The 26,104-nt window shown below is 44.9% G+C and overlaps 1 protein-coding gene across 1 annotated transcript in view; it reads left to right on the top strand.

Annotated features, from left to right (window-relative positions):
- Ano2 (anoctamin 2) overlaps window positions 1-26,104 on the top strand; it is a 332,547-nt gene that overhangs the window by 248,015 nt on the left and 58,428 nt on the right. The window contains exons 14-15 of the mRNA XM_032906571.1: window positions 5,661-5,735; window positions 11,329-11,524. Coding sequence (XP_032762462.1) covers window positions 5,661-5,735; window positions 11,329-11,524 — 271 coding nt within the window. The remainder of the gene's footprint in view (window positions 1-5,660; window positions 5,736-11,328; window positions 11,525-26,104) is intronic.

Genomic DNA, 26,104 nt, shown 5'->3' with positions numbered 1-26,104 from the left:
AACTCTGACAGCTCTGTAAGTCTTTGCCACCCAGCCTGAGATCAGATACTACCTGTTACCTGTAAGTAGCTGTTCCGTTCTGGCCTCTGGTTCTCTATGTGGTAGCGAGAGATGCACTGTGGTCTGGCACTTGAGTTGACCTTTTCCTCTTCCCAAGTTAATGATTCTGTCTATATACCCTACCTCTTATTACTCAGACCATTCCTTGGTCGTGAAATCTATAATAATATCTCAGTGCTTTTGAACATGAGGTGCTGGCTATTTTTTTTCTCAACCTGGCACAAGCCAGGGTCATTCAGAAGACAGAACTTCAATTGAGAAAATTCCTCCATCAGATGGGCCTTTAGACAAATATCTGAAGATGTTTGCTTGATTAATGATTGATGTGAGAGCCCAAAACACTGTGAGTGGTGCTACTCCCAGGCAGGTGGTCCTGGGGTATATAAGAAAGTAAGCTGAACAAGTCCTAGAGAGCAAACCAATAAGCAGTGTCCTCCAAGGCCTCTGTTTCTGCTCCTGCCCTGGCTTCCCTTCAGGATAGACTATAGACTGTAAGCTGGAATATACCCTCTGCTTCCCAAGTTGCTTTTGGCCATGGGGGTTTTGTCACAGCAAGAGAAGGCAAATTAGAACACATGGTCTAATGCTTCCTCAGGACTATCCCCATCATTTTTGTCTGAGAAAACACCAGCCTTTAATAACAAAAAAATCTCTTGGTCTTCTGTTTTCATGGCATTCTGCATGTCTTTTGCCCATGCCATAATTTATATCCACCTTTCCCATTTGTTTCCTCTCAAGTCAGGGTTTCTTGTGGATGAAAGAAAAGTGTTCTTCTTTGTTTCTTCAGTGCAGTTTGAAGTGCCGTCGTCATAGTGAGTAGAAGAGATAAAGCTCATAAGCCTGTCTACATGGAACTTGCCATTCTCCAAGGACCGCCATATCTGCCTTATTCTCCTTGAATGCCCAATAGGAAAGTTTCCTACTTGCCCCATTAGAGAGGAAGCAGTGATAGCTTTCAGAGAAACTGAATGATAACAGCTAATACAGAGGCAGAAACTGGATCAGACTCACCAAGTGCTGAGCTTCTAAATCTATTGGATTCCTTTCCCTCGTCCTTATACTACCCCAAAATTTGCAGAACACAGGCTCACTGTGTGATTATTCTAACAAATCCAGTCCATTCCCATTCCAGAGTCTCTTGTTCATGGACTGCAGGTGAGGAGGCAGATTAGCCCAGATGTTGCTGCCACCTGGACCCTGTTCTTTGTAGGCGTTCTGGAAGGAAGAGAAGGGAAGAAGCCAACATCCTGTTTTCTTTGAAGGTCAAAGCCAACTCTAAGTTGAGCATGATGCCTAATGATGGCTTGGCATTTGTCATCTCCATTCTTTTGTGCATTATTATTGTTTTAGAGTTCAGAGAAAGATTGGGTATATCCTCCTAAAGCCATTAAAAGTATATATCAGAAACATATGTGCTTATACATATTGTTCCCTCAAAGATGAACTTCAACGATGGTGATGGGTACCTCTTTCTAAAGAGCAAAGTACAGAAAATGGGGAAGGAAAGCCTCTAATAAAGAAATCCAGGACAGCCCAGAAAATCCTACCAAGAAATCAGGGTTAGCATCATCAGAGACAGGGCATATCATGGTCTATATACTTGAAAAACCATGATAAAATGATCCTTGACTTCTAGTTTACCTCCCTCAAACATAACCCCAGACAAAGTTTGAAACAAGATGATGTTGTGGATTCCTCTACAGAACACTTGACTAGCACATCTCAAAGTGAACAAAGCCATCAACAGCAAACAAAGTATGAGAGGTTTTCATAATGCATCTAAGGGGAGCGAATGACCCAACAGAATGTGGTACCTTAGCCGCAACCCTTAACCAGGAGGCAGGCATTGAACTGAGACAGTACAAATGGAATATGAAGTTTTAGTTCATAATATTGCATGATATTGGTTTATGTGTTGTGAAAAATTCACTGAACTTCTGTGGGAAACCGAACACAAGGTATATATACAATTCTCTATACTGCCTTTGAAGCTTTTTATAAATCTAAACCTGTTCTAAAGGAAATTTATTTAAAGAAAAAAAGGAGCTATCACATGCTATTGATGGGAGGGGCATTGGACACTTTAGAAGCAGTTTGGTGGCTTCTTATAAAGTCACACATAGGCCTACAGTGTGATCAAGCAAGTCCACTACTTTGATATTTGCCCAAGGGACATGAATATTTTTTTATTTGTATCCAAATGGGTGTACAGATTTTAGAAGGGCACCGTTCCTAATTGTTTCCAGCTGGAAACAATCCAAACATTCCTCAGGGCAGTGAGTGGGAAAATGGACTAAAATGATGAAATATAGACCATCCCTCAGTGAAAGGGATAAACGACTGAGCTGGGCAACAGTAAGGGTGGGTCTCAGGTGAGCTGTGCAAAGTCGAAAAGGCCACACCCAAGAAGAGATACACACTCCAGTATACTTGGTGACATTCCGCAGGACCCAAAACTAGAGGGACATTAAACAGATTTTGCTAGTTCTGGAGATTGGAGAAAGAGGTCACAGACAAAGGAGGAGCATGGGGAAATGTGAGAAAATCACTTTCTAGTTTGATTTACTTTGTGGTCATTGTACATGACTGCAGAGGTTCATAGAAATATGCAGAACTGCATTCTAATAAAGATGAATCTTACTATATTAATATGTATAAAAACAAGGACAATTGCCACTTTTTCAAAGTTCCTTTCCTCCAAGGGATTAATTGAAATAATATTCTTACCTATTACTTTCTAAGTGGTTTCATTTCTAAATACCCAGTTTTCCAGACAGGGACTTGTGTGAGGTTCTATGTGGACATTATTTTCCTATTTCTTGGACACAGATCTGTATGTGGGAGCAGTAGGCCAGCGACACAAACACAGACAGCAGAGACAAAGAAGTAAGAACAGATGACAGCTAGGCTGGTGTCTGAACAATGGCGACATTAGCTAAGTGCCCCATAATCACCTGCTTTTGATGTAATCAAAGCTGATTAGAGCTCGTTGCTGTATGCACCATGCAGTTTCTAAAGCTCTGTCCCACGAATTCACTCATGTGACCCTCACAATACCTCTGCCACTTCCTTGAGACTGGCTTTGACATCCTCATGGTACCAATAGGAAAGTCTAGGCATTCTCTGGTGTGCCTGTAGTGCTGTTAGACGGGCTTCATCAAAGGCATACCAATGTAGTGTGATGGCTGTAACTGATTTACAAATAAGGAGTATGGTTATCTTGACAGTAGAGAAACTGCTGGGGGTTGGGGAGATGGCTCAGTGTATAAAGTGCTTGCTCTATAAGTATGGGGATCCAAGTTCAGTCCCATATTTTTATTTTTAAATAATAAGTAAATCAGGCGTGGTGGTGAATTTATATAGTAATGCTGGGGGAATGGGTGAAAGGTGAAGAGCCATTAGAAGTTGTCCCCTGGCCTCCACATACATGCTCACACATATGTGTACACACACACACACACACACACACACACACACACACACACACACACACACCAGAACTGCAGGGAATTTACTAAGGTCACTGACACAATAAATATTTTAGAGCTCAGTATTCAGAGTTGACATGTCCTCTTCCCAATCCTAATTCTCTTTCACACTAGTGATGTCTATTTTAGGAAGTGAATGGCCTTTTACAATGAATCTTCACACCTTGCATGGACCAGCGAATGGCAGGATTTCACTGGCTTTTTTTATTAGTGCCAAACTCCTATAATTAAAAACTTCTTTATGCCAGCTAAATGGTGCATGTCCGAGGTCCCTGCAGTCAGGAGGCTGAGGCAGGAGGATTACGAATCAAGGCCAATCTGGGCTGTGTAAGAAGACCTCATTTCTAAAACCCAAACACAAAACAAATAAACTACTTTTTTTTTTTTTTTTTTTGGTTTTGCTGTTATCTTTATTAGTAACCCGCTTTGGAGAACAGTGTGCAATCTTGACTTTTCTCTCAGCTTCCTGTGTTTGGATAATGTCTGACTGTAGGAACTATGTGTATGTTCAGATGCGTGCCTTCTAAGCAAAACCCCATCACCATCAATGTGAAAGGGGTGATCTTCCAATAAACACAAAGCTATCTATGTCAAAAGTGAATTTTTTTTCCTGAGAAGACATCTAACTCAATGCTCTTCCGTTGTCTCCTTTTGCGTGAAAATCATCTTCTCAGTCCAACTTATCTTTGCTTCCTTGTCTCTGTGGTCCCGGAGGTCTTTACACTAGTTCTGGGCCTCTCTATGTCCTCAGCACCTGCCCAGAATTCATTTCATCAAAGGTGCTCAGGCTTGGTCTGATGAGTGGACTGGACCCACGTGTGTTTGATAAGCTCTTAGTGGTAGCTGGGGAGGCCGTAGACAGAACCCTTCCATAAATCCATTTTTTCTGTTTGGTTCTGTGTCATCAGTAGCGCATATTCAGACTTCCTTGCCAATATCTTAGAGGACAATATTTTCAGGGTACTGTAGGAAAGCCATAGTATGCTGGTGAACCCGGAGTACGGATGGAAGCATGGCATTCCCACTCCCTCTTTCTGTTTGGCCTCACTTGGGAAAGTGTGAATGAATCTTAGTCCAGTCTGATTGGAACAGGTTTACATGAATGAGTCTTATCTCTTCAGAATGCTCATCGTCTAGAATTTAGTTTGCTCTTACAGGGTGAGGCAAAGCTTGTTAGACTGGGAGTCTGAGACCACATTCTCTGGCTGTTATGAAAACTGGAGTAAATGACTTATACATTTGGAAGTGGAAGTGTTAAGAACTAAATGACCCAATCATAGCATTGCCCCTCAAGCCAGGTCAACCCTCTTCTTGTTCCAAAAGCACAAGGCAAATCCTTCCATTCCGTACAGTCCCATAGCTCCCTCCCTAGTTAGCCCTCACTCCTGAGCAAGCCGATGGGTGATTCTTCACGCTTTGAGAGTGGCTGTGCTGTCACTGTTTCTCTAGGCTGTGAACCCCCCAGGACAGTGATTGGAAGGACTTTGTTCACTCTCCTCACTGTGTCTGGCACTGCCATGGGCACACAAAGGATGCTGGAAAGAAGCCGTAGGCCGAGGTACTCAGCTTACAGTACAAGCTTTCAGAGGCTAGATGGCACTGTTGCTAGAGCCAAACCAGGTCTGTTCTGAGAGACAGCATGGATGGAGAGGAAAGGGAGCAGGGGCTAGGGTCCTGCTGAGCTGACTTTGAGTCTGACTTGTTGCCAGCAGTGATGGGTGGCTCCCTGCTGGCTAACACCGTGTTCTTCACTATTTTCTCTGCACTTTGCAAACATGACTTCAGGCGGTCTTCAGGGTCTTTTGTTGTTGCTGGAACTGCTGTCTCAGTTCTAAACATCTTCAGGGCTAAGACTCACCATATTCCCCAAGCTGGGCTCAAAGTCATGATCCTCTTGCCTTAGCATCCTGAGTCCTGGGATTGGAGGTTTGTGCTATCAATCAAAATGAAGAGGGCTACTGTTGATATTGAGAGAATAAAGTGACATCAGTTACTACAGAAATATCCATAAAGCAGCAAATGGTCGGCATGCAAATTTTATGCAAAACGGGAATGAATGAATATCTGTTCTTTGTGCCTTCTGATTGTCTCTATTCTCCTGTTTCACCTCAGGATGATGAAGATAAACTGACTTGGAAAGACCGTTTCCCAGGATACTTGATGAACTTTGCCTCCATCTTGTTTATGGTAATTTGAGGGACCACCTGCCTGGGACTGTGTGCATGTTGACCCTGTAGTGAGTGTGTGTAAGGTGGGCCTGTTTTTACGCTGTGGAATAGTGAGGGGCTGACAAGAGAGAGGCCACAGTACTAGATGGTGGAACCAAGAACTTTCCCAGTACTGAAGTCACTGACTGTATATAGGTAAAGTTGCAGTGTCCTGCAAGTGGGATGTGTTCTTGCTGTGGCACGTGTGTGTGTGTGTGTGTGTGTGTGTGTGTGTGTGTGTGTGTGTGTGTGTGTGTGTGTGTGAGCCTTTTTGGGTTGAGAGTGCCTCTCTCTAATGCTAACAATGTCTGGAAGGCACAGTAGAGAGTCAGCTAGGGACCTACAGTCTTTACTGTCTCTGTGGATGCTGCATTTACTATTTTTTTACTTCCCCATGTTTGTGGAAACTTTTTATTTTATTTGTTTATTTATTTTTGAGAATTAATGGTGTTGTCACTGTTGGAAAAAGTTGAGGGAAGAAACTGAAATTGACTGGTGCTGGAGTCAGATTAGCAGCTTAAGCTAGAAAAAGTCATCAATGGCCCACGTTAGGTCACTAACATCAGTCCTTCTTTACTTCGAGGCCCTGTGTAACTAAGAAGACTGTGGATGTTACAGCTCACTTTCCTTAGCAGGATGGCATATGCATTGCAGAGAAGGGGGATTACTTGATTTTTAAAAACTGCAAGAATCATCGTTATTTTCTGAACCTACTGGGAGATTTCTTCCTGACTGGGTAGAGCTTATTACTGTCTTTATTAATATTGGTATCCTAACTAATGGGGACAGGAAACATGTCATCTGAGAAGTTTAAACCAGGCCAGATCTGGGGTCACATTCTAGTAATGCCAGCATTCTGGAGGAAGAGTCAGGGCGATTTCGAATTTGAGGCTAGCCTGGGCTATGTAATGAGACCTTGTCCAAACATAAATGTTCTTATCGATCCTAGACATCATCAAACTCAGGTCCTCACCCTGCAGACAAAGTGCAGAGTTGTAAAGCTTAGCAGTCTAAGTTTGGTTCCCTCTCTCTGCCAAACAAGCCCAAGGCATGGCGCGTTATACAAGGGAGCCGAGAGCTGTGTTCTACTCGATGATAGAAAGTTTAATCGATTTAGTGCTTCAGGGCCTCCCACAAGGTGCATATTGCCGTTGAAGAGTTTATTCTTCACTCAGGAAATATTGAATGAGTGCAACTGTGTGCTTAATGCTATTCTTAGGCACCAAAGCAGAGAAGGACAGAAGATAATAATAATAATAATAATAATAATAATAATATAGTAGTAGTAGTAGTAAGAGGAGTAGTAGTAGTAGTAGTAGTAGTAGTAGTAGTAGTAGTAGTAGTAGTAGTAGAAGTAGTGGTAGTAGTAGTAGTAGTTTTTAGACAAGGTGTAGGTGGTACACACCTATAACCCTGATAATTAGGAGGCTGAGACAGGAGGATTTTGAGCTCAAGAGCAACCCAGACTGACAATTAAAAATATTATAAAACACTGTACATGTGATAAGCAAACCAATAATAGAATCAGCCTCCACCTTCAGTGGTGACTTAGGATTTTAGAGCATCAGCTTGGCTGAATTTAGTGGAAAATGCGGGATCATTCTATTTTCTAGTCCTATTAAAGCGTTCAGAGGCTGCCAGGACAGGGATAATCCCGGGCTAGAGGAAAGTCTAGCGACAACGTAGGTGTGACGGAGCAAGTACCTCTGCACTAACACTGCCTTCACTTCAAGGACGTTTTCCCATCTAGGCAAGGCCTGGGCTAGGGTGGTTTTATGGGAAGCAGGAAGGGTGAAGCAAGGATTAAGTTGAACTCAAAGTCGGGGAGTGTGTTTATAAAAGCTGTAACTCATCAAAACCGATTTCAAAGTGTATACAAAAATTACAAAAAAATATAACGCAATTCAATAGAAACTTAATAAATGACCTTTATTGGTACTTTACAAAAAGGGACTCCAGTGGCCAATAAGCCTACCAATGAGAACCCATCTATCTCATTAGTATTCAAGAAAATTCTAATTTAAACCATGGTGAAACGCCATATGCACTCAACAGACAACATGCCATTAAGAAGTCTGTCAATAACAAGTGTTGGGAAAGATCTAGATCAAAAGAAACTTGTACAAGGCTGGTGGGAGTTCATTTACGAAATTATTTAAAGATGCCTTTAGAAACATTCTGGCATTACTTAGTAAAACCAAGACTTAAAGCCCACAGCCCTGGAAGTCCATGCCTAACTGCCTGCCCTAGAAAACCTTATGTGCACACTCAGAGTATGGATACAAAAAATCCCGTGAGGCTCTGTTTATAATAGCCCCAAACTGCTAACAGTCCACATGCCTATCCCCACAAGCGTTGATAAATAAACCAAGGTCTATTTACACAGCTAAGGACCACATAGCCATGAAAATGCACACGTTAATCAGGATAGAGAGCAGTGTGGGTGACCCAAAAGAGCCAAGCTTCCGTGGCATCGTTCAGTGACTCATTCTTAAGTAACAGAATAGCTAAGACAAAGAAGGAAATGACTGTCATCTAACAACAACCTGTCAGGACTGAGGGACATGATGAGTCTGAAGTGAGCAGGCAGGATACACTGGAGTCTCTCTCTCTCTCTCTCTCTCTCTCTCTCTCTCTCTCTCTCTCTGTGTGTGTGTGTGTGTGTGTGTGTGTGTGTGTGATGGAATGTTCGAATGTTCAGCATGTTCCCAATAAAATACAATTTAAAAATCACAACTATCACAAATGCATCTATTAAATAAGTCAAATAAGGATGTCTCGTTAAGGTCTTAGCAAGGGTCTATAATAGGAGAAAGAAGCAGCCACGTTGATATTTTGGAGTCAGAGGGAAGAATGAGGAAAGGGACTCCAACCAGCCTACAGTAATACCTGGTAAGATGTCCAGTGAGAAAAGGGCAGCAACGTGATGAGGCCAAGAGATAGAGTCAAGGAAGCACTAGGGAGTCAGGGTCAGAGCAAGGAATGGGCTCCCTACGGAAGGGTTTATGGAGGAGTTTCATGATCTGACATGCAGAAGAGTGCACTTGGCTGTTGTGAGAAATGCTGGTAAAGAAGTGTGGGGAGCGGGGGAAGCAAACAGAGGCTCTTGGTTCCATTTAGGGAGCAGTGCTATGGAATAGCATTAACCATAGACTGTGGCCCATGAACAAGCTCCTTTACCCTAGTGTTGTAGATAGACCCAAAACATGATGTGTCCCAGTGCAGTGTCCTACAGGACAGTTTATTAGAGATGTCGTTGACCTGAATACCTTCAAAACCTACAATTCAACCACAAATGGTAGAAATGGCACTGGAGTTAATGGCAAGTGACCTGAGCTCTAAGATCAGGATGGGAACGTGGGCATGGTTCCAAAGGCAGGGTCCAGCCATGGATCATCATGAACCCTCATTCATAGGAGGGATGATAGTTGTAAGGATTGGCTCAAGGGAAGATGTGGTTTGAACAGTGACCTGGGGAAGATGCAGCAGAGAAGTGATGTTGGTGACGTCATTGCTATCCATTGTCACCTCCGAAGACCAAGTGAGAACAAGGTGTCTCTAGCTATGGGTAGGAATCCTTTCACTGTGTGGATTGTAAGTCGGGATCTGGAGTTGTGCTGAGATTCTGTGTCTCCATCAAGCATCCTGGCCTCAGAGAAGCCCAGGAGAGGATTTCTTCCCTGCCCACCCCACCATGACTCTAGAGCAACAGATACTCTTGGCATTTCCCCCTTAATGTTTTCCATTTCCCTACTCCAAACGAACACACACACACACACACACACACACACACACACACACACACACACACACAGTGGCTTGTTCTTCTGTACCCAGCCTTTGTCACCTCATCAATACACCCCTCACCATTCATCACTGTAGAAGGATTCGAGGTGGGGGGTGAGGAAGAGAGTCTCACACCACATTTTCCAGGCTCTGTCAGGCAGTGTCAGTCCCAGAGGACCAGGAAGTGAATCATCTACATTGCTGGAACAGTGTGATGTCATGTCCAGGTTACCCACTCAAAAGAATTGTCCCTCCCTTGTCCTGCCGGCTGCCGCTGCTGCTGCATTCTCATCTAAAGAGTGGCCTCCAGTGGAGAATCTTCTTTTCTGTCATCCTTGCAAACACACACACACACACACACACACACACACACACACACACACACACACACACACACACACACTGAAATATTCTCCCTTGACCATAAAAGACCTCCACCCGCCCTGCCTTTCTTACACGCTCCACAGGACAAATGCTAACATTTATAAAGCATACCAGGCTAGGCAGCCCAGTCTCTTGCTAGCACCCCAGGCTTCAGCATGCTAACACCCCAGAAGTCTGCATGGGTCCATATGCTGACACATCTGTAGCTCATTACCAGCCCACCAGTATCATTCTGTCTGCCTGCAGTTCAAACTTCTTCCCAGCCTTTCCCTCTCTTCCTCACCCTCCATGTAACTCCCCTTCCCCTCCGGACTGTCTTCTCCAACATTCTTTTGTGTACAGGGGAACCTTCCACCTGCCCTTTCCTCACTCCACATTTTAACTAGCCAGTGCCCCATCCCTTCTACCCTGGAGACAAACCAGTACCTGAACAGTCTCATTGGCAGCAAGGATGAAACATGACTTCTTCGACTGAAGCCAATTCAGATTTGCTCCAGTGGCCCAGGGCAGGATGGGGCCTGCTAATGACGAGCCTCCCTGCTTCTGCCCCTTGCAGAGCTTTGATTAGGAACTCTTGCTCACAGCATCCTGGGCTTCTTGGAACTACCCTTCCTTGGCTGGGGTTGGGAAACGAACAGTACAGGGGACATGGGAAAAGGCTGGCACTGTAGGTCTAAGAGAATCCCTGGTTCTTAAGTTCTAGGAGAGGTAATGTGGACCACAGAGGGGCAGGGGCTTGAATATCTCTCAGGTATGAAGTGGCAAAAGGCTTGTACATCAAATTAGAATCTATGCCTTTTATTCCAAGGTGACTGGAAAAGAACTCAATGCTTTTGCTCGCCTCATCCTGTGCAAACACCACTGAGATTGATTTTTTTTTTCTTTTCTATGCTCAACCTTTACCTCCCATTGGTCAATCTGTAACTCATCCCTTCTCAGCAAAAACATCTTCAATGGCGCCCTATTTCCTTTCATGGATGGTCCAACTTGAAGTTCAATTCCTCCACACTATTCCCTGACCAAGCAGATCGGCATGCTGTGTCCCCTCGGCAGAGCTTAATAGTCTCACACCTGTCTATTAGGGTGCAGCGGGAGCTCCTCTTATCTCCATAGTAGGTAGAATGAAGGGAATCACAGGATGTACTTTACACCCTACTGTGCCCAGGGTTCTCATCTTCTTTTGTGTGTATTGTGATTTAGACTGTTGGGCTCTGATAAACACTGGAGGTGCTCTGCCTTGAAAAATGCCTCTACACTCAGAATGCTGCATCAGACCTCTGTGGCTTGGTGGGACCCCTGTTACTCACTTGGTTACCAGAGCAAACAGTAGGTGCTCAGTATTTGACTGCTGATATGACTTCCTGCTTAGTAATTGCTTCCCTCCTCCTGTCTTCCTTGAACAGATCGCCCTGACGTTCTCCATTGTCTTTGGGGTCATTGTCTATCGGATCACAACTGCAGCTGCTCTGTCCCTCAACAAGGCTACACGCTCCAACGTCCGGGTGACGGTGACTGCAACAGCGGTCATCATCAACCTCGTGGTCATCCTCATCTTGGATGAGATCTATGGCGCTGTGGCCAAGTGGCTTACCAAAATCGGTACTGTGTCACAAACAAATCCTTTGTCTTGTGTCTTGAATATGATCAGCTCAATGTATGTGAGGTGTTTGAAGGGAATGACCTAAGGTGACAGATGGGATGGGACAGGAGTTTGTACATTGGAGTTGTAAGAATGAAGATGTATGGTGGCTTTCAAGGCCTGCCGAAGAGCCTTGCTTAAGTCATCAGGAATCCTTCTATATCAGGCATGCTCAGAAGACCGAGTACCTGTATCGATTGTCTTGTGTGACAGAGAGCTCACTCTCGCCTCTGTTTAATCTATGAGGTCTATTTTTCTTTTCACCCCAACTTAGAAGCAGGGCAGATTCATCATTTCCCGTTAGAATCTACAGAACTTGAGCTCTCCTCACTTTCCCAGCAGCCTGTATAAAGGGAAGAAAAGCTTCTTGATACTTGAACCCAAGAGGGTCTTATCTATCCTCTCAAGCCCTCACATTCCCCGGGCTCTAAGCAGACTTCAAAGAGGCATATCAGACTTCCCAAGCTCCAAGCCAGTGAGGAAAATGTCATGGCCCTCACATTCAGACGTTGTCATTTGAGCTGGGACCTGCTGTTGCCTGGGACACATTCAGGCATTCCTGCTCATTAGGTGGGGGAGGGCCAACACAGAGACCCTTCCATGATTTGCTTAATCTTTGTGGCCTAAATGCACCCCTCTGTCTTTGAATTGGGGGGTTCCTTCTTTATTCTAGGGACTGGTCATCCCGGCCTCCCATTAGCCTCCTGGGAAAGTTGAGTCTGACATAATGTCCAATCCACTGCCTGTGTGACGGCACACTCAGATGTCTGTGAAGCCATGAGAGTTCTGGAGGTGCTTCTGGAGGTGTAGCATGGCCTCTACCACAAGGTTTGCACAGTGGCACCTGCCTTTGTTGTCCCTGCCATGTAGGTACTTACCCTCTAAATATGTGTCACAGCCCCGCTCCCTCAAAGCATCTACCCAGGTGATATTGCTTAGGCTTCTTGAAAAAAATCAGAGAGTGTTTTTTAACTCAGGGTCTTTGGTAATATGCTGTACCATGTTCTGTGGATCATTAGGGGGAGTGTCCCACTCTCCAGAGCACCCAGGGAGGCTTGGAGGTTGGCATCTCAGAGCAGAGTAGCTGGTACCCAGCAGGCATGTGTGAAGGGAAGGATGGCTAGCAGAGGGGAAGTCCTGGCAAAGAAACAAACTAAGGAAATGCCAAGAAAAGGAGAGATCAGAAAGGCTTGTGGGCCACTTGGTTGGCTCGCAAGACTTTTGGTGGATGTACAAGCCAGCAGAGTAGAAGAACCAAGCTGGATAACCAGGGGAGGGAAAACATGACACATTTCTAGGAGACCAGAGAGCCCTACTATTGTGGGTGAAGTAGAGCCCATGGTAGACCCAGGGCACAGTGGAGTGAGAAGCTGAGTCTAGGGAGTTGACTGAACCTACCTTTATCTTTTAGTAGAGAACCTTATATGTCAGGGTGAGACTGTGCTTACTTTCATAAACAGTGGAATGCATTAATTTTGCATGGGCTTCGTGAACAGTCTGGTCCATCAGTCCACAGATCATGCTACAACATATTACCAGAGTTGCCAGATGAGAAGTACGATCAAGCAGAGGTGGACAACAGCCAGCCTCACAGAGCTTAAAACAGAAAGCTGCTCCCCTGTGGGAAGTAACTCAATCATGGAGCCGAGAAAGTTCCGTACTAGCGAGCTGCTCAGATTGGCATTCCTGGTGGCTGGTCACAGTGCATGGGAGAGGTCTGTAAGGATTGGGACCTGGCGGGATGCAAGACATCCTCACTCTAGGCATTTGGCTCCACCAGAAGGGCAAGGGCAGCAGGCAAGAGAGGAAGGTCAGGATCATCTTGTAGGTGCCCCACAAAGGAAGTGATTTTCCTTGCCTGAGGAGAGAACAGTGGGGTGTGTCAAGGTCAAGGTAAGGCCTTATAGTTGACTGCAACCCTCCACGTGGAAGAAGCAGCAAAAGCAGAAAGGAATGTCTCTAGCCCCTGCTGACCCCCAGCCCAGTACTGTAGTGGAGCTTTTGAAGAGCAACATGATGTAAGTTTATGTTTGCAAACTTCCTCAGGAAGGATCATGGGATGCTAGGATGTCAAGGAGTAGAGGCAGGAGACAAACGTGGGTCCTGTAAAGATTAGTGAGCATATGGGCAGGAAGTGAAGGTGAGGGGAGCAGGAAACCAATGACGGTATAGAAATGCCTTCCTGGTCCTATGGATAGTTTATTTTTCTAATACAATAGAGAAGTAAAGGTGGACAATATTCATAATTTAAAAAGACTTATTGGTAAATATTTAGTGAACACTTCCCATGTGCAAGGCTGGACATAGACTGTTATCTAAGGCCACGAACAGAATGAACCATATGGTTGGGGTGTGGCTCAATGGAAGGTCACTTTTCTAGCATGCATGAGACCCTACATTGAATCATTGGCACAGACACAAAAAAGTGTACATACCCACATTTCCATATTGTGAGCCTATGCCTGTCCTTTGTAACTTTCTTCCTTACCCAATGTTGTGGTTTGCCCTGGAGTTATCTGTATTTTGATGCTAATTTCACTGCCTCAAGGACAGCTGCCTAGTCACATACTCAGGACTCAGGTGACTTCACCAGAACCTTCTCCTCATTGAATTTGTAAAATACAGGTGAGGGGCAGGTACCAGATAGAGTGAGGCCTGTCATTGGAGGAGAAGGAAGGATGGGCAGGAGAGGATTTTGAAGGAAGAGGAGGAGACTGGAACGGTAAAGGAGGAAGAGGGAGGAGGGAGAGGGTGAGAAGCCATGGCAGGCAATGTTAAGATTCTGCTCTGTGTATTTACAGGTTGATATTAATGTTCTTAAGGGATGGATGGTACTTAAGGGATGGTTTAGGTGGGCAATTATATCTTACAATTGGATCTAAGGTTATTGTGTTGTGTGTTCTTTTATGTGACGGTTTGAGTGTAGGAAAGTGTGCGGCAGCAGGAGACACTGGGCCACCTCAGAGTTGGGTAGTGTTTCTGTCAAGATATCTAGCAGATATCTTGGGGCACTGAGGTGCTGGACTTAGCAGGATAAAAGACAACCATACTTTTTTTTATTTTTTATATTTTACGACAACAACCCAGAAATCTCACCCTCCTCCATCTTGCTAAGCCACTCCCCAATGTCCCATTACAGGTAGCAATACACAAACACACACACACACACACACACACACACACACACACACACACACACACACGATTCCTTTTAGCCCACATCATCTTCATAAGCACTATATGGCTGCAGAGAAGGGTTTCATTTAACTAAGGTTCAAACTCATGTTCTACCTTGAAGACGCAGACCCCTGTGCTGTTTGGTGTAAAACTCTAACCACTGACATGCATTGTGTTCTGAGTCCATGTGGGTATTGACCTGTTTGTTGTTCTTGACTATTTTAGGCTTGATGTTCCTAGGAGACTCAGAGGTACTGTTGTGCAGTGGAGACCACTGGATCAGGGCTCTTGCAGAGAAAGCCTTTGAGTTCCTGACTTGGCTCTCTCTCCCTCATATCCTAGACCATGCAGCATTGAGCAGCAGGGAACTCTGCTACATAAAGTTGTATCAATCCATCATTCCACTTCTAGGCATAGCTTATCACCCTGGTGTACTGTTTTCACTGTCTTATGATTCTGCCCCTGTCTTTCACCTCTCTCTATCAGTTTCTAGCTTGTCAGTATCTTCCCAGTCATCAGAGCCTGAATTTGAAGTATTACTGGTGATCATTCTCGGAGAGCTGACCATTGCCCTTAGGTAACACATGGACCAATGCAGATTCTCAACCACCTTCTTCTCAATGTATTCTTGTATTGCAGCCAATCCATTCAATCATTATCACCCTAGGGTACCCCGTACTGTTCCATCCCTTGTGCCTGTCCACACGAAGACTGCCTCCTTCCAAACCCTTGCTTGGCCACTCAGCCCTTGGTGATTTCCCTCCTTTTTGAATCTTTCTCTCACCCATTCATCCATCAGCTGTTTGCGGAGTGTCAGCTTTGTACCAGTCACAATTCTTACAACATGACAGGCGACAAGTTCCCCTCTACACTCTGATGTCATCATGCTCATCATGAAACAAGGGGACAATAGACAATAAGTAAAACATTGCATGGATGTGTTGTAGGGCAGAGTGGTCTGGGACCATGAACTTTGGACCTAAGGTGTTCAGGAACATTCCTATCCAGCTCATCGGGCTGTAGCTGTAGCATGAATGAGAAGTGGGGGGCTGGGGGAGATTATCAACCAGGACCTAAGGATGAATGGTGGGAGGATGGAGCAGAAAGTAAACATGGCTACCATTGAGAATAAGCAAGAAGGGAATGGTCCTTGGATGCTGATCAGACACTGTCTTATCTTATTGTTTCTATCTAAAGGAAGTTCAATTACACTCAGCTCTGCTGAGGCAACACATGCATCTCTACATTCTTGTTATTTAATATAGTTTATGTATTTCTGCTCACAGTATATGTTTAATGTTGGAGATGGCTCTTTGCTTCATATAGTAACTGAAGGACCGAACTGATGGAGGCTATGGAGGGCAGTATGACAGGGGGTCGTGAGGGTTGGGGTCCCCTAGCAGAAGTGCAGTCATGGCTTCTGCATACAGCTCACCAGCGGAGGAAGTTCAAAGATGAAATAGTTGAAATACATGTACAACTGAGTCACTGTCCATTCCGATTGCCACTTGCCTAAGTTGAGAAGTGTCTGGCAGAATAATCAAGCACTCTGTGAAGCATAGCTGTGGAAGCGTTTCCAGAGAGGACTAAATAAAGGGAAGACCCACCCTCAATATAAGCAGTGTTATTCCAGAGGCAGGGGTATGTGGGTAGAATGAAGAAAGAGAAAGCAAAAGGGCAGCTAACATAGGCATTGTTTTTGTGGCCTGGCCACCCTGATGACAGACACTGTTCTTTGATGCAACTGAAAGTGCTAAAATTATAGCCAGAACAAATTCTTCCATCATTTTAAGTTGTTTCTGCCAAGTATTATGTCACAGTGACAGCCCCACCTCCCACCTCACCCCCACCCCCACTGAATAGCATGAAAGTGCCCTCTGTTGGGACAGGTCTGTGCTCCTGACTCTACTCAAGCTGCAGAACCCTTGAGGCCAATGGCTCTTGGATATCTTAGTTGCTAGCTCCTGGTGATCTTAGCACCCATCTGCAGATGTCACTTTCTGTGAAAGGCATTTCCTCTTGTATCCATTCCCCTCAAATAAAATATTCACAGCTTATCTACAGGACAAGCATACTGCCAGCCACATCAGAGGCTACTGTGTGTTTGTGTGTATCCATGGTCTCAACTCGGCTTACCTAAAATGGCTTCCAGTAAGCAGTGACATGGATAAGGCAAACACAAAGCTGTCCCCAAAGGATACAGATGGACAGACGGCAACAAGAATATCAGGACTTTAGTTTCCCTAGTGGCAAAGAACACACCAACAGAGGTGCTCCTACAGTGTAGGTATCTAGTATAACCACAGGCAGAGGTGTGTCTTCAGGACTTCAGGACAGCTTCTGTGGAGACATGAACCATGGATAATGCCACTTAAGGGGATGACAAATGCGCCCAGCTGAGGGGCTCGCCCAGCCATTCTCACACTAGGTCTAGCGCCCATCTGGCTTCCTGCCCCAGATCTCCTGATAGTCGCTCGCCGAGCCTGTGCCTGAGAGTTTTTCTTGCCAGGTGCAAACAGCTGGTATAAGCAACCCTAAGAAGTTACTGAGCACTTCCTCCAGGCTGTGTGACGGAAGACCAGTCAGGCTATCTGAAGGCCGTGCTTGCCATAATGTTTATGACAAAAGACAAATTTTGTTAAATGCCTCAAAGGCGAGCAACTCAGATATGGGTAGATAAAAGCTACAATCTCCTCTCCAGCTGTCATACTAGCAGTGGAATGGGTTGTCTGCAAAAAAAAAAACAGCATTCTCTGAAGATAGCATGGCATTGGTGAGGCAAGGGCTTAACTGAAACTAGGAGTATGTAGAGCCTGGAAGTCTTGTCTGAGCATGCACTTGGCCATTCAGGGTCCTTTGGACCATGTGTATATCTATGTTCAGCATATACCGGAAATGAGGTTCCAGTAAGAAGAGGATGAAATCTGTCTTAATCTTCAGTGATGTATTCTTCCTTAGAGGGACAATATAACTATTATAATAACTATGGGGTCTAGATCCTAGTGGAAGAAGCCAATAAGAGCTGGCCAGGACATTAGGACTCTAGTCAGCACATGGCTCAGGCATGGAAAGAGGGTCAGAGACAAGGGGAACCCAGCTGACCAGTTCCAGGCTTCCTTCCTCCTGGGTAAGGACCCAGGGTCTTTGAAGCAAAGCACTTCTGAGCCTATGCATTTCGCAATGTCTTGTGTTCTTGACCACTGCAATCTTGTCATTAACATAAGCACAGATCTGGCCTGGCCTAGAAGGGGCCAAGTGGAGAGGCAGGCTGGTCACAGGTTCTAGACTGATCATGATGCCCTCTGCTGGTTGTATAAGATGTCTCTAACTTCGGCCCTGTTCCTCTTCTGTTTCCTTCTTTTCTCTTCAAAACCATGTGCAAAATGCTAGCGTGCAAAGCTTTCTAAGCCTTCCAGCTGTCTCCATTGTACCAATCCGAGTTGCAAGGCTGGCCTTATATGGGCATTAGAAACAAAGCACAACCCAGTCAAGCCGGTGTCTCCAATTCTTAAAGAAGACACTATACTTGCAAGTTGTTTGACTAAATGTTGCCATGGCTCACACCTGCTTGTCACTGTCCCCGTGATTTTTCGATGAGGCAGGGCTCAGATGGGACAAAAGCAAAGGGAGAAAGACCAAGAAGCATTGTCACTGAGTGCTGCCTTCCATGCCTCATTCCATGCACTTGTTAGCACTGTGCACACTTTGCCCCATATAACCTTCTGTTGGTGCTGCTGATGGCTGAACTTTGGGGTATTTGTTTTGGTCCTTTAGACAGGGTCTCACCATGTAGCCTGGGCTGGATGTGAACTCACTGTATAGCACAGATTGGCTTCCAACTCACAGTCCTCTGCTTCAGCCTCCACGTGTAGAAGGGCACATCATGTCTGTTTTCTGTTGTTATACTTCTTGAGGAGACATAAACAAGTGTTCATTTATACGATGTATAGCACAGACATGGACCAAAGAAATCATTCCATCCAAGTCTAGTTTCATGAACCAGAAAGCTTATTGGAGCTCCTTACAAGTATGTGGTGATGAATTACTTAAAGGAACAGGAGTGAGTCAAAGTTAGCTGCATAACACCTAGCCACCATAGCCACCCTAGCATAGGTGATGACTCATGGAAGAACTCTCTAAACAACATGCCAGAAATTTCTTCTGCTCTCTTCCCAGAAATTATTAATATACTTATATATTGCATATATGATACATATAAATACAATATGTGTATATGTATACATGTGTGTGTTTGAGTGCACACGTATGTATGTAACCTCCAGGAAGGGTGTTGTAAATCTTGTACATTTCAGGAACTTCCTGAGAGGGAATGTTCGAATTCAAGGAAGTTGCTACCCAACAACTTTCCACACTGTCTTTCCAATTTCCAATTGATCATTTCTTTGACTTTACTTATGGCACTGCTGAAGAAGTTTAGACATTTGAATGGACAAAGCAGTTAATATGTATTTGCATCTATGTGCATGTGTGCACACGTACCTGCCCCAGAGCTTAACCTGAACTATAACTAAGGATTTTCATTATTGTAAAGCAGATGTTCTTAATTTGTGATAGGCCTATAGCTCAATAAACTTATTAGATGTTGAAAATACCTTTAGTCGAAAGGGAATTTAAGGTTCCCCATGTAAGGGATATCAAACATAGCATGCTATACAGTATCAGTTGGCTCCCCTCAGGATCATGAGGCTGACTAAAAGTTGTGACTTATTCTCACTGCTCACCATTCTCTAATAATAGCTGGTTAATGGTTGCTTTCTCCCTTCAATTAAAAAATTAAAAGACAGGAAAATAGCTAAAAGAAAGTGAAAGAGAGTTTTATTGGTGAGTGTTGGATTCCTTGGATATAGATGGAGCCCTGGAGCTGGGAGTCTAGGGGGATCTGGGTTTTTCTAGGTTCCTACCAGAGATGTCATTTCTGTCCTCTGATAGTACCAGGTCATCAATGTGCAGTTTGTGACACTGGAATGCAGTCGACAAGTATGGAAACAACTACTGATAGGATCCCCCATCTTGGTACAGGGGTACAGAACCATCCACACTAGAGTCCTCTGTCTTAGCACAGATTCAAAAGCACATGCTGGCTCATTGGGGTGGGGTTAAGTCCAAGCCCCATTTTCTTAGTGTGACAATGGGAAAGAAGAAGCAGCCTGGAGGTGAAAACAGACTGCTTGGAAAATATGGAAGCTTACTGCCAGGAAAAGGAAGGTAGCCCTTCTCTCCTTACTCCCTTCCTGAAGCCCATGGCCTCACTTACTGTAAATCCCTCATCCAGGAAAAGGTCAACACCCAAAGCATAATTTCTTCTGAGTATGGCTTTTACCAGTTGTGAAGATCAAGTATCACCAGATGGACCATCACAAATGAAGAGCGTATGTATATTTACCCTCAAAACAGCACCAATGGTGTAGGCAATCTTAATTTTCCCACTCTATTTATTTATATTCTTGCTGTTAAAGAACTTTGTTGACTTTTTAAGCTTAATTAGGTGTGGAGAATAAATTGTATATAATCAAAAATGGAGAAAAAACTTGAGTATCTAAGGGGCTTAGGCTTAATCATATTAGAGATCTGGATTTTATTAGATTCGCATGACATCTTGCAGTGGCAAAAATATCTGATAGTCAATTTAGAAGAAGAAAGGCTTATTTTCATCTGGCTTCCATTTTCTGCCCATCCTGGTAGAGAAGGCATAGCGGATGGCCTGGATAGGTGTAGGAGATGAGGTTTCTCATATCTTGATGGATCAGGATGCATCCTGAAACAGAAGTGAGGCAAGGCTATAACTCTCAAAGACCAGCCTCCCAGCTACTTGCCTCCACCACCCATGCTTCTCACCCCAAAGGTTCTACAAACTTCCAAAACCACCACTATTAGCTGAGATCATCTGTTTAATCACAGGAGCCTGTAAGGGACATTTCAAACTCTAACCACAACAATCTACAACCAAAAGAATTTTAACAATACAGTCAAAATCTAAATTAGTTGTTCTCAGTAGCTTTTTCAAGTTCTGTAAGAACTGACACATGGGTCTGGGAGAGGGCTTTGGCGATAAAAGTACCTGCTGTGCAATTTCAAAGAGCTGAGTTCGAACCCCTAGTGCCCACATAAAACACAAAACAACAGGCACGGCACAATTCCAGAATTGGAAACGGAAACAAGTGGATCCTGAAAGTCCCGAGCAAGCCATGTGTCTTAGTCACTGTTCTGTTGCTGTGAGGAGACACCATGGCCAAGGCAACATTTAATTTGGGTGTTTGCCTATAGTTTCAGAGGACTAACTAATATCCATGATTATCCTAGTAGGAAGAAGACAGGCAGGTTGCCCAAACAATAGCTGACAGCTTTACATCCTGATCTGTAGGGGGGTGGGAGCTGGGGAGGGGGGGGTGGAGGAATGGGGGGAGTTGGGGGCGAGGACTAATGGAGACTTTTAGATTTCAAAGCTTACTGCCAAGGACACATTTCATCCAACAAGACCACACCTCCTAATCCTTCCTAAACTGTTCCATTCCCTGGTCAGATGACTAAGAATTCCAATCTATGAACCTTTAAAGGCCACTATCAAGAAACCATCACACTGTGTTCTCTGAAATAACAAGCTTTGGGTTCAGTGAGAGATTCTAACTCAAGAAAGGGAGTAAGGGAGAAAGAACACAATAGAGGAAGTCATCCGACATCCTCCCCTGGCTTCCACATGCTGCACACGGATGCATGTACCTATACATTCACATCACACACACACACACACACACACACACACACACACACACACACACACACACACACTAAATTATTTTTCAGTTTGTCTCGTTCTTAAAAATCTCATTTAAATTCTCCATGAGATCTAGCCCTTTACCGTCAACCTCTCCAGAAGCTGGTGGATTAACTGTTTGCTGAGCTGCTGGGACTGGTGCTGTCACGCTGTGCACTGAGATGGCTTTGGCTACTGTAGCACATCTCTCTGCAGCTTCATTGTCTACCTGGCCCAGCCTTGCTGACAGCATAGGGGCTCTATGGTCTCCGCTCCTTGCTTTGGGGCGTGTCCACCCATAGAGTTTGCCCCCGATTCTTTAGAAGTGTCTTTCCTCCACTACAGTAGTTCCACAAACCCCTTCTTTGTATGAGCAATTCCTTTCCCAAGAACACCCTCTACATGCAGTCTGGGGATCCTTTCCAGGTTCCCGGGTTGCCTTCATCTTGTCAGAGCAGGGGTGCAGCATGTGCTGGGGGTTCTCAGATGAGCTTGGGGGTATGCACACAGAAGCACAGGATAACAGTCATAAAGACAGTCTCATTTGTGCCTTTGAGGTTTTAAGAAAAATTGTTAATTTTCTAGTAACAATTAATTAAATGTATAATTAATAAATTAATTTTATTTGGTGATTCTCCACTTTCTGATTCTCTCCTTTGTCCCCTGTCAGCCCCTTTCAAGAAATCCCTTTCCTACATTCATGACCTTATGGTTTTTTTCTGTGAACCCTTGCCATACAACCCTGCTGCTTGCTTTCTCTGTGAGCGGTGAGACGGTCTTCCTAACTTGAGCTACCTGACCAACACATCTCTTTCCTTTTCCTGCTTAAGGAATGAAGTCCATGTCTCCCTTATCAACAAGTCATGCCCAACCCTACCCCTCACTGGGCCAGGCAGCACAACCCTGTAATCCTATCTACTTGGGAGACTGAGGCAGGAGAATGATGAGTTCAAGGACTCCTTAATGACACCTTATCTCAAGACAAAAAGTAAAAAGAGAAAGAAAAGGATTGAGATTGTGGCTCAGTGGTTGAGCACTTCTTGGGACCCACGTTGCCCTAGATTTGATATCTAGGACCAGGGCAGTAGGACGTCCTGAACTGGGGTGTGGCTCTCTGCAGCTGCCTAGTTTCCCTATATGTCTGAAGCATGCACAACCCACTCAGGATTGGTCCAGTGACACCATGTTCCTGTCATGCCTCTTCATTGCTAGCCATATCTTTATTAGAACCATAACCTTTGACCCAAATGAGTTAAACTCTGGATCTGGCTGGGTGGAAGTCGTCACAGCATCCACTTAAGCAAGGGGGCTCCTGGGGTGTGACAGCCCTTGCTCTGAGTCTCCTTGCTATACCACAGATTATCATACCACATAGGTTATACACATTGTATAACAGATTAGACAGCAGTCTCTCCTTTCCATAGTACAAACTGGTAGCATAACAGAAAAGCCCCTCCACTTTGTGGAACTGGCGAGGTGGCTGAACATTTTGAGAATGACTTTCTCCTTCACAGGGCCTTGGGTGAGAGGCTGCCACTGTCAGGGTTGCCTGAACTTTATGCAGAAGGGAACATCCTTTGAGGTATTCCCAGCTCTCTTAGCCAATCTGCTGGCTGCCTAATTACCCAGCTAGTAGCTTTGGGGAGGGAATTCCCTTCCCAGAAATCAGGCAAGGCACTATTCCACACCAAGATTCATTCGGCCAGGTCCTCCACCGACCCACTATCTACACATACGAGGAGAGGGAAGACTGGCTGGTTAGGAAACATGGCTATGTCTGGAAGCTCAGCCCCCCTGGGAGAGAGGCTGGGAAGGGCTTCTGGAGCTTCCTTGCTTCTGGACCCCCAGTGCCAGGGCTGACCCAGCTGAAACATATGGAGGCATGGTCCTGCTTCTGTTTTGTTCCCATCTCGATGCCTCTGTTGGCTGGGCTGCTGGGGGACTCGCTCTAAGAAGCAGCTTTCACAAGATTGTGTGCCAGGCATCTTGTGGCTAACTGATGTTTCCATATGATCAGGAGGGCGCTCTGGGGACGTTGAGTCCTAAGTTGCCCTCCCGGGACTAACTTGGGCTTTTACACTAATTACCTTCCCAGGCAGCTTCCAGCTGGGATATTAGCACTCGTGTGTTTTAGTGACACAGCGCAGCAGAGGTTTGACACTTCACAAAAGGGGGTGGGTAGGCAAGGACAGTGCGTGTTGGAAATGCTGTCAGAATTGCCTTCTTGGTTCTAGATGGAAGTCCTAGAGGAATGCCTTCCATGGGTGGGGGACAGGTGAAGCCTTCAGACAACCTCTAATTCAGCTAGCTCTCTCAAAGAGGTGGGATCATGGCCAGTCTTTCTCCTCATCCTGCCAACATTGGATGCTCCTTTAAAGCATCCCATAGCAATAAGATCTAAAGACACTTTATTTGGACTGTTTCTCATGAGGCCCAATTCAGACCACAGGAGACGTCTCCGTCTGTCCAGTGGCCTGACACAGATAGCTATGGGTGACCCTTACACACTCTCCCATCCATGTGAACTCTGGGAATATGTGTTTCATATTTTCCAGCACACAGCAGTCTCACCGCCACTGTAGTTGGCAGGTGAAGCTCCCTGTCCTGGCTTCTGAAAGATCCAAAAGCCCAACCCCAGCCCCCAGCATTGTCCCCCAGGCCGCTTAGCCCATGTCCCACTCCCTTACTCCAAGCTTTCTTTCCTGAGGCCCTGCCTGCCTAGAAGGCTCACTCAAATGCTCACTGTGGTCACAAGGCTTCCCAAGGCAGGGTACCCAAGTGATTTAGTGGCCTATCAAGTAGATTTGGACTGTTTATTGAAAATGCCCATTATTTATGGTAGCACACAGCCTTAAAAGCCTAGCACAGGCTGCTTTTAAAAATAAAACCAATAAATAATCGCCAAGCCCATGATTTGTCACCATGGAGAGAGAAATCCACCCATTCCTAGTTGGAGTGAAGAGATCCGAAAACACCAGATTCCTCTTTTTATTTTTTTTTTTTCTCTCAGAGAACACAGAGGAAATTCCTGTAGGGACCGGGAGATCTGAGCGCAGTCAGTTCAAAGGGGATTATAAAAGGAAATTAAAGACACGTGTCGCCCCTTACCTCATCCTAATCCTCCTCTACACATAGTCACAAGATAAGCATTCCAAATTCTCAGACCCTCAGGTCTCATTACTTATTTTTAGGTGACATTTGTTTTAATTTTCTTACCCAAAAACTATTTCAAAGAGAGGACTTGAGGGCAGGCTACTTTTGAATTGAATGGGGCAGGCACTCAGGGCAGAGGATCAAGTTCCCTTCTTTCTTCCTTCCTTCCTTCCTTTCTTTCTTTCTTTCTTTCTTTCTTTCTTTCTTTCTTTCTTTCTTTCTTTCTTTCTTCCTTCCTTCCTTCCTTCTGTCTTTCTTTTTCTTCCTTTCTTTCAAGAGAAAAATCGATTGTGAGTTTTTCTTTCTTTTTCCCCTTCCTTGCTTTTCTGTCCTTTCTGTCTTTCATGTTTCTCCTTCTCTTCCCCCTCTCTCTCCTCCCTTTCCCCCTACACTATCTGTGCCTTGCCTCAGTCTCTTTCCATTTGAATTCTTGATACGGCCAGACACTGTGGACAGTCTCCATGTATATCTCTATGCCCAACTTCAAGCAGGACTCCGGTATTTAGCACACCAGCCTGAGCACAAATATAAGATTCTCCCTTTCCCCCACCTCTGTCCCTGTCTCCCTGTCTCTGTCTTTGTCTCTGTCTCTCTGCCTCTCTGCCTTTCTCCTCTCTCCTCTCCTCTCCTCTCCTGTCCCCTCTTCTTCTTCTTCTTCTTCTTCTTCTTCTTCTTCTTCTTCTTCTTCTTCTTCTTCTTCTTCTTCTTCTTCTTCTTCTTCTTCTTCTTCTTCTTCTTCTTCTTCTTCTCCTTCTCCTTCTCCTTCTCCTTCTCCTTCTCCTTCTCCTTCTCCTTCTCCTTCTCCTTCTCTCTCTCTCTCTCTCTCTCTCTTTCTCTCTCTCTCTCTCTTTTCTCCCCCTCTCTCTTCCCCCTCTCTAAAAGTAGGTGTACATATGTGAGTATGGTTATGGGGGATAGAGGTAGTGGATGACAGATATATTTCTCTATTATTCTTCACCTTACATTTTGAAATAAGCTCTCTCATTGACTCTGCAGCTCACTGATTTGCTAGGCTGGCTGGCCATCAACCTCTTCTAATTCACTTGTCTACACTAGGGCTATGGAATCGTGGCACAAAACTCAGCTTTTTTGGTGTGGGTACTGAGAAGCCAACCTCAGCCAGGACAGAGACTGGTAGACAAGAAGGGCCTGGGTGGGATATCCTTCAAAGTTATCCCTCCAGTGACTTCTTTAAACTAGGCCCACTCCGTAACAGCCCATTCAGTATGAACAGGTTGGTGTATGAATGAATGAAGCTTATGCCCTCAAGATCCAATTGCCCTTTAATGATGGGACCCATCAACCAGAAACTGCACCTTCAACACAAGAGGCTTTGATGGAACACCATATACAAACAATAGCAAACCAGCGTCTTGGCACTTCCTTCTCTTGTAGTTATCTTTTGCCTGCATTAGATAAGTTAAGCATGTCTGGAGCA

Source organism: Rattus rattus, chromosome 6 (genome assembly GCF_011064425.1).
Source record: "Rattus rattus isolate New Zealand chromosome 6, Rrattus_CSIRO_v1, whole genome shotgun sequence".
NCBI lineage: Eukaryota > Metazoa > Chordata > Mammalia > Rodentia > Muridae > Rattus > Rattus rattus.
The sequence above is the reverse complement of the archived record's forward strand: the minus strand, read 5'-3'. Positions and strand labels throughout refer to the sequence as shown.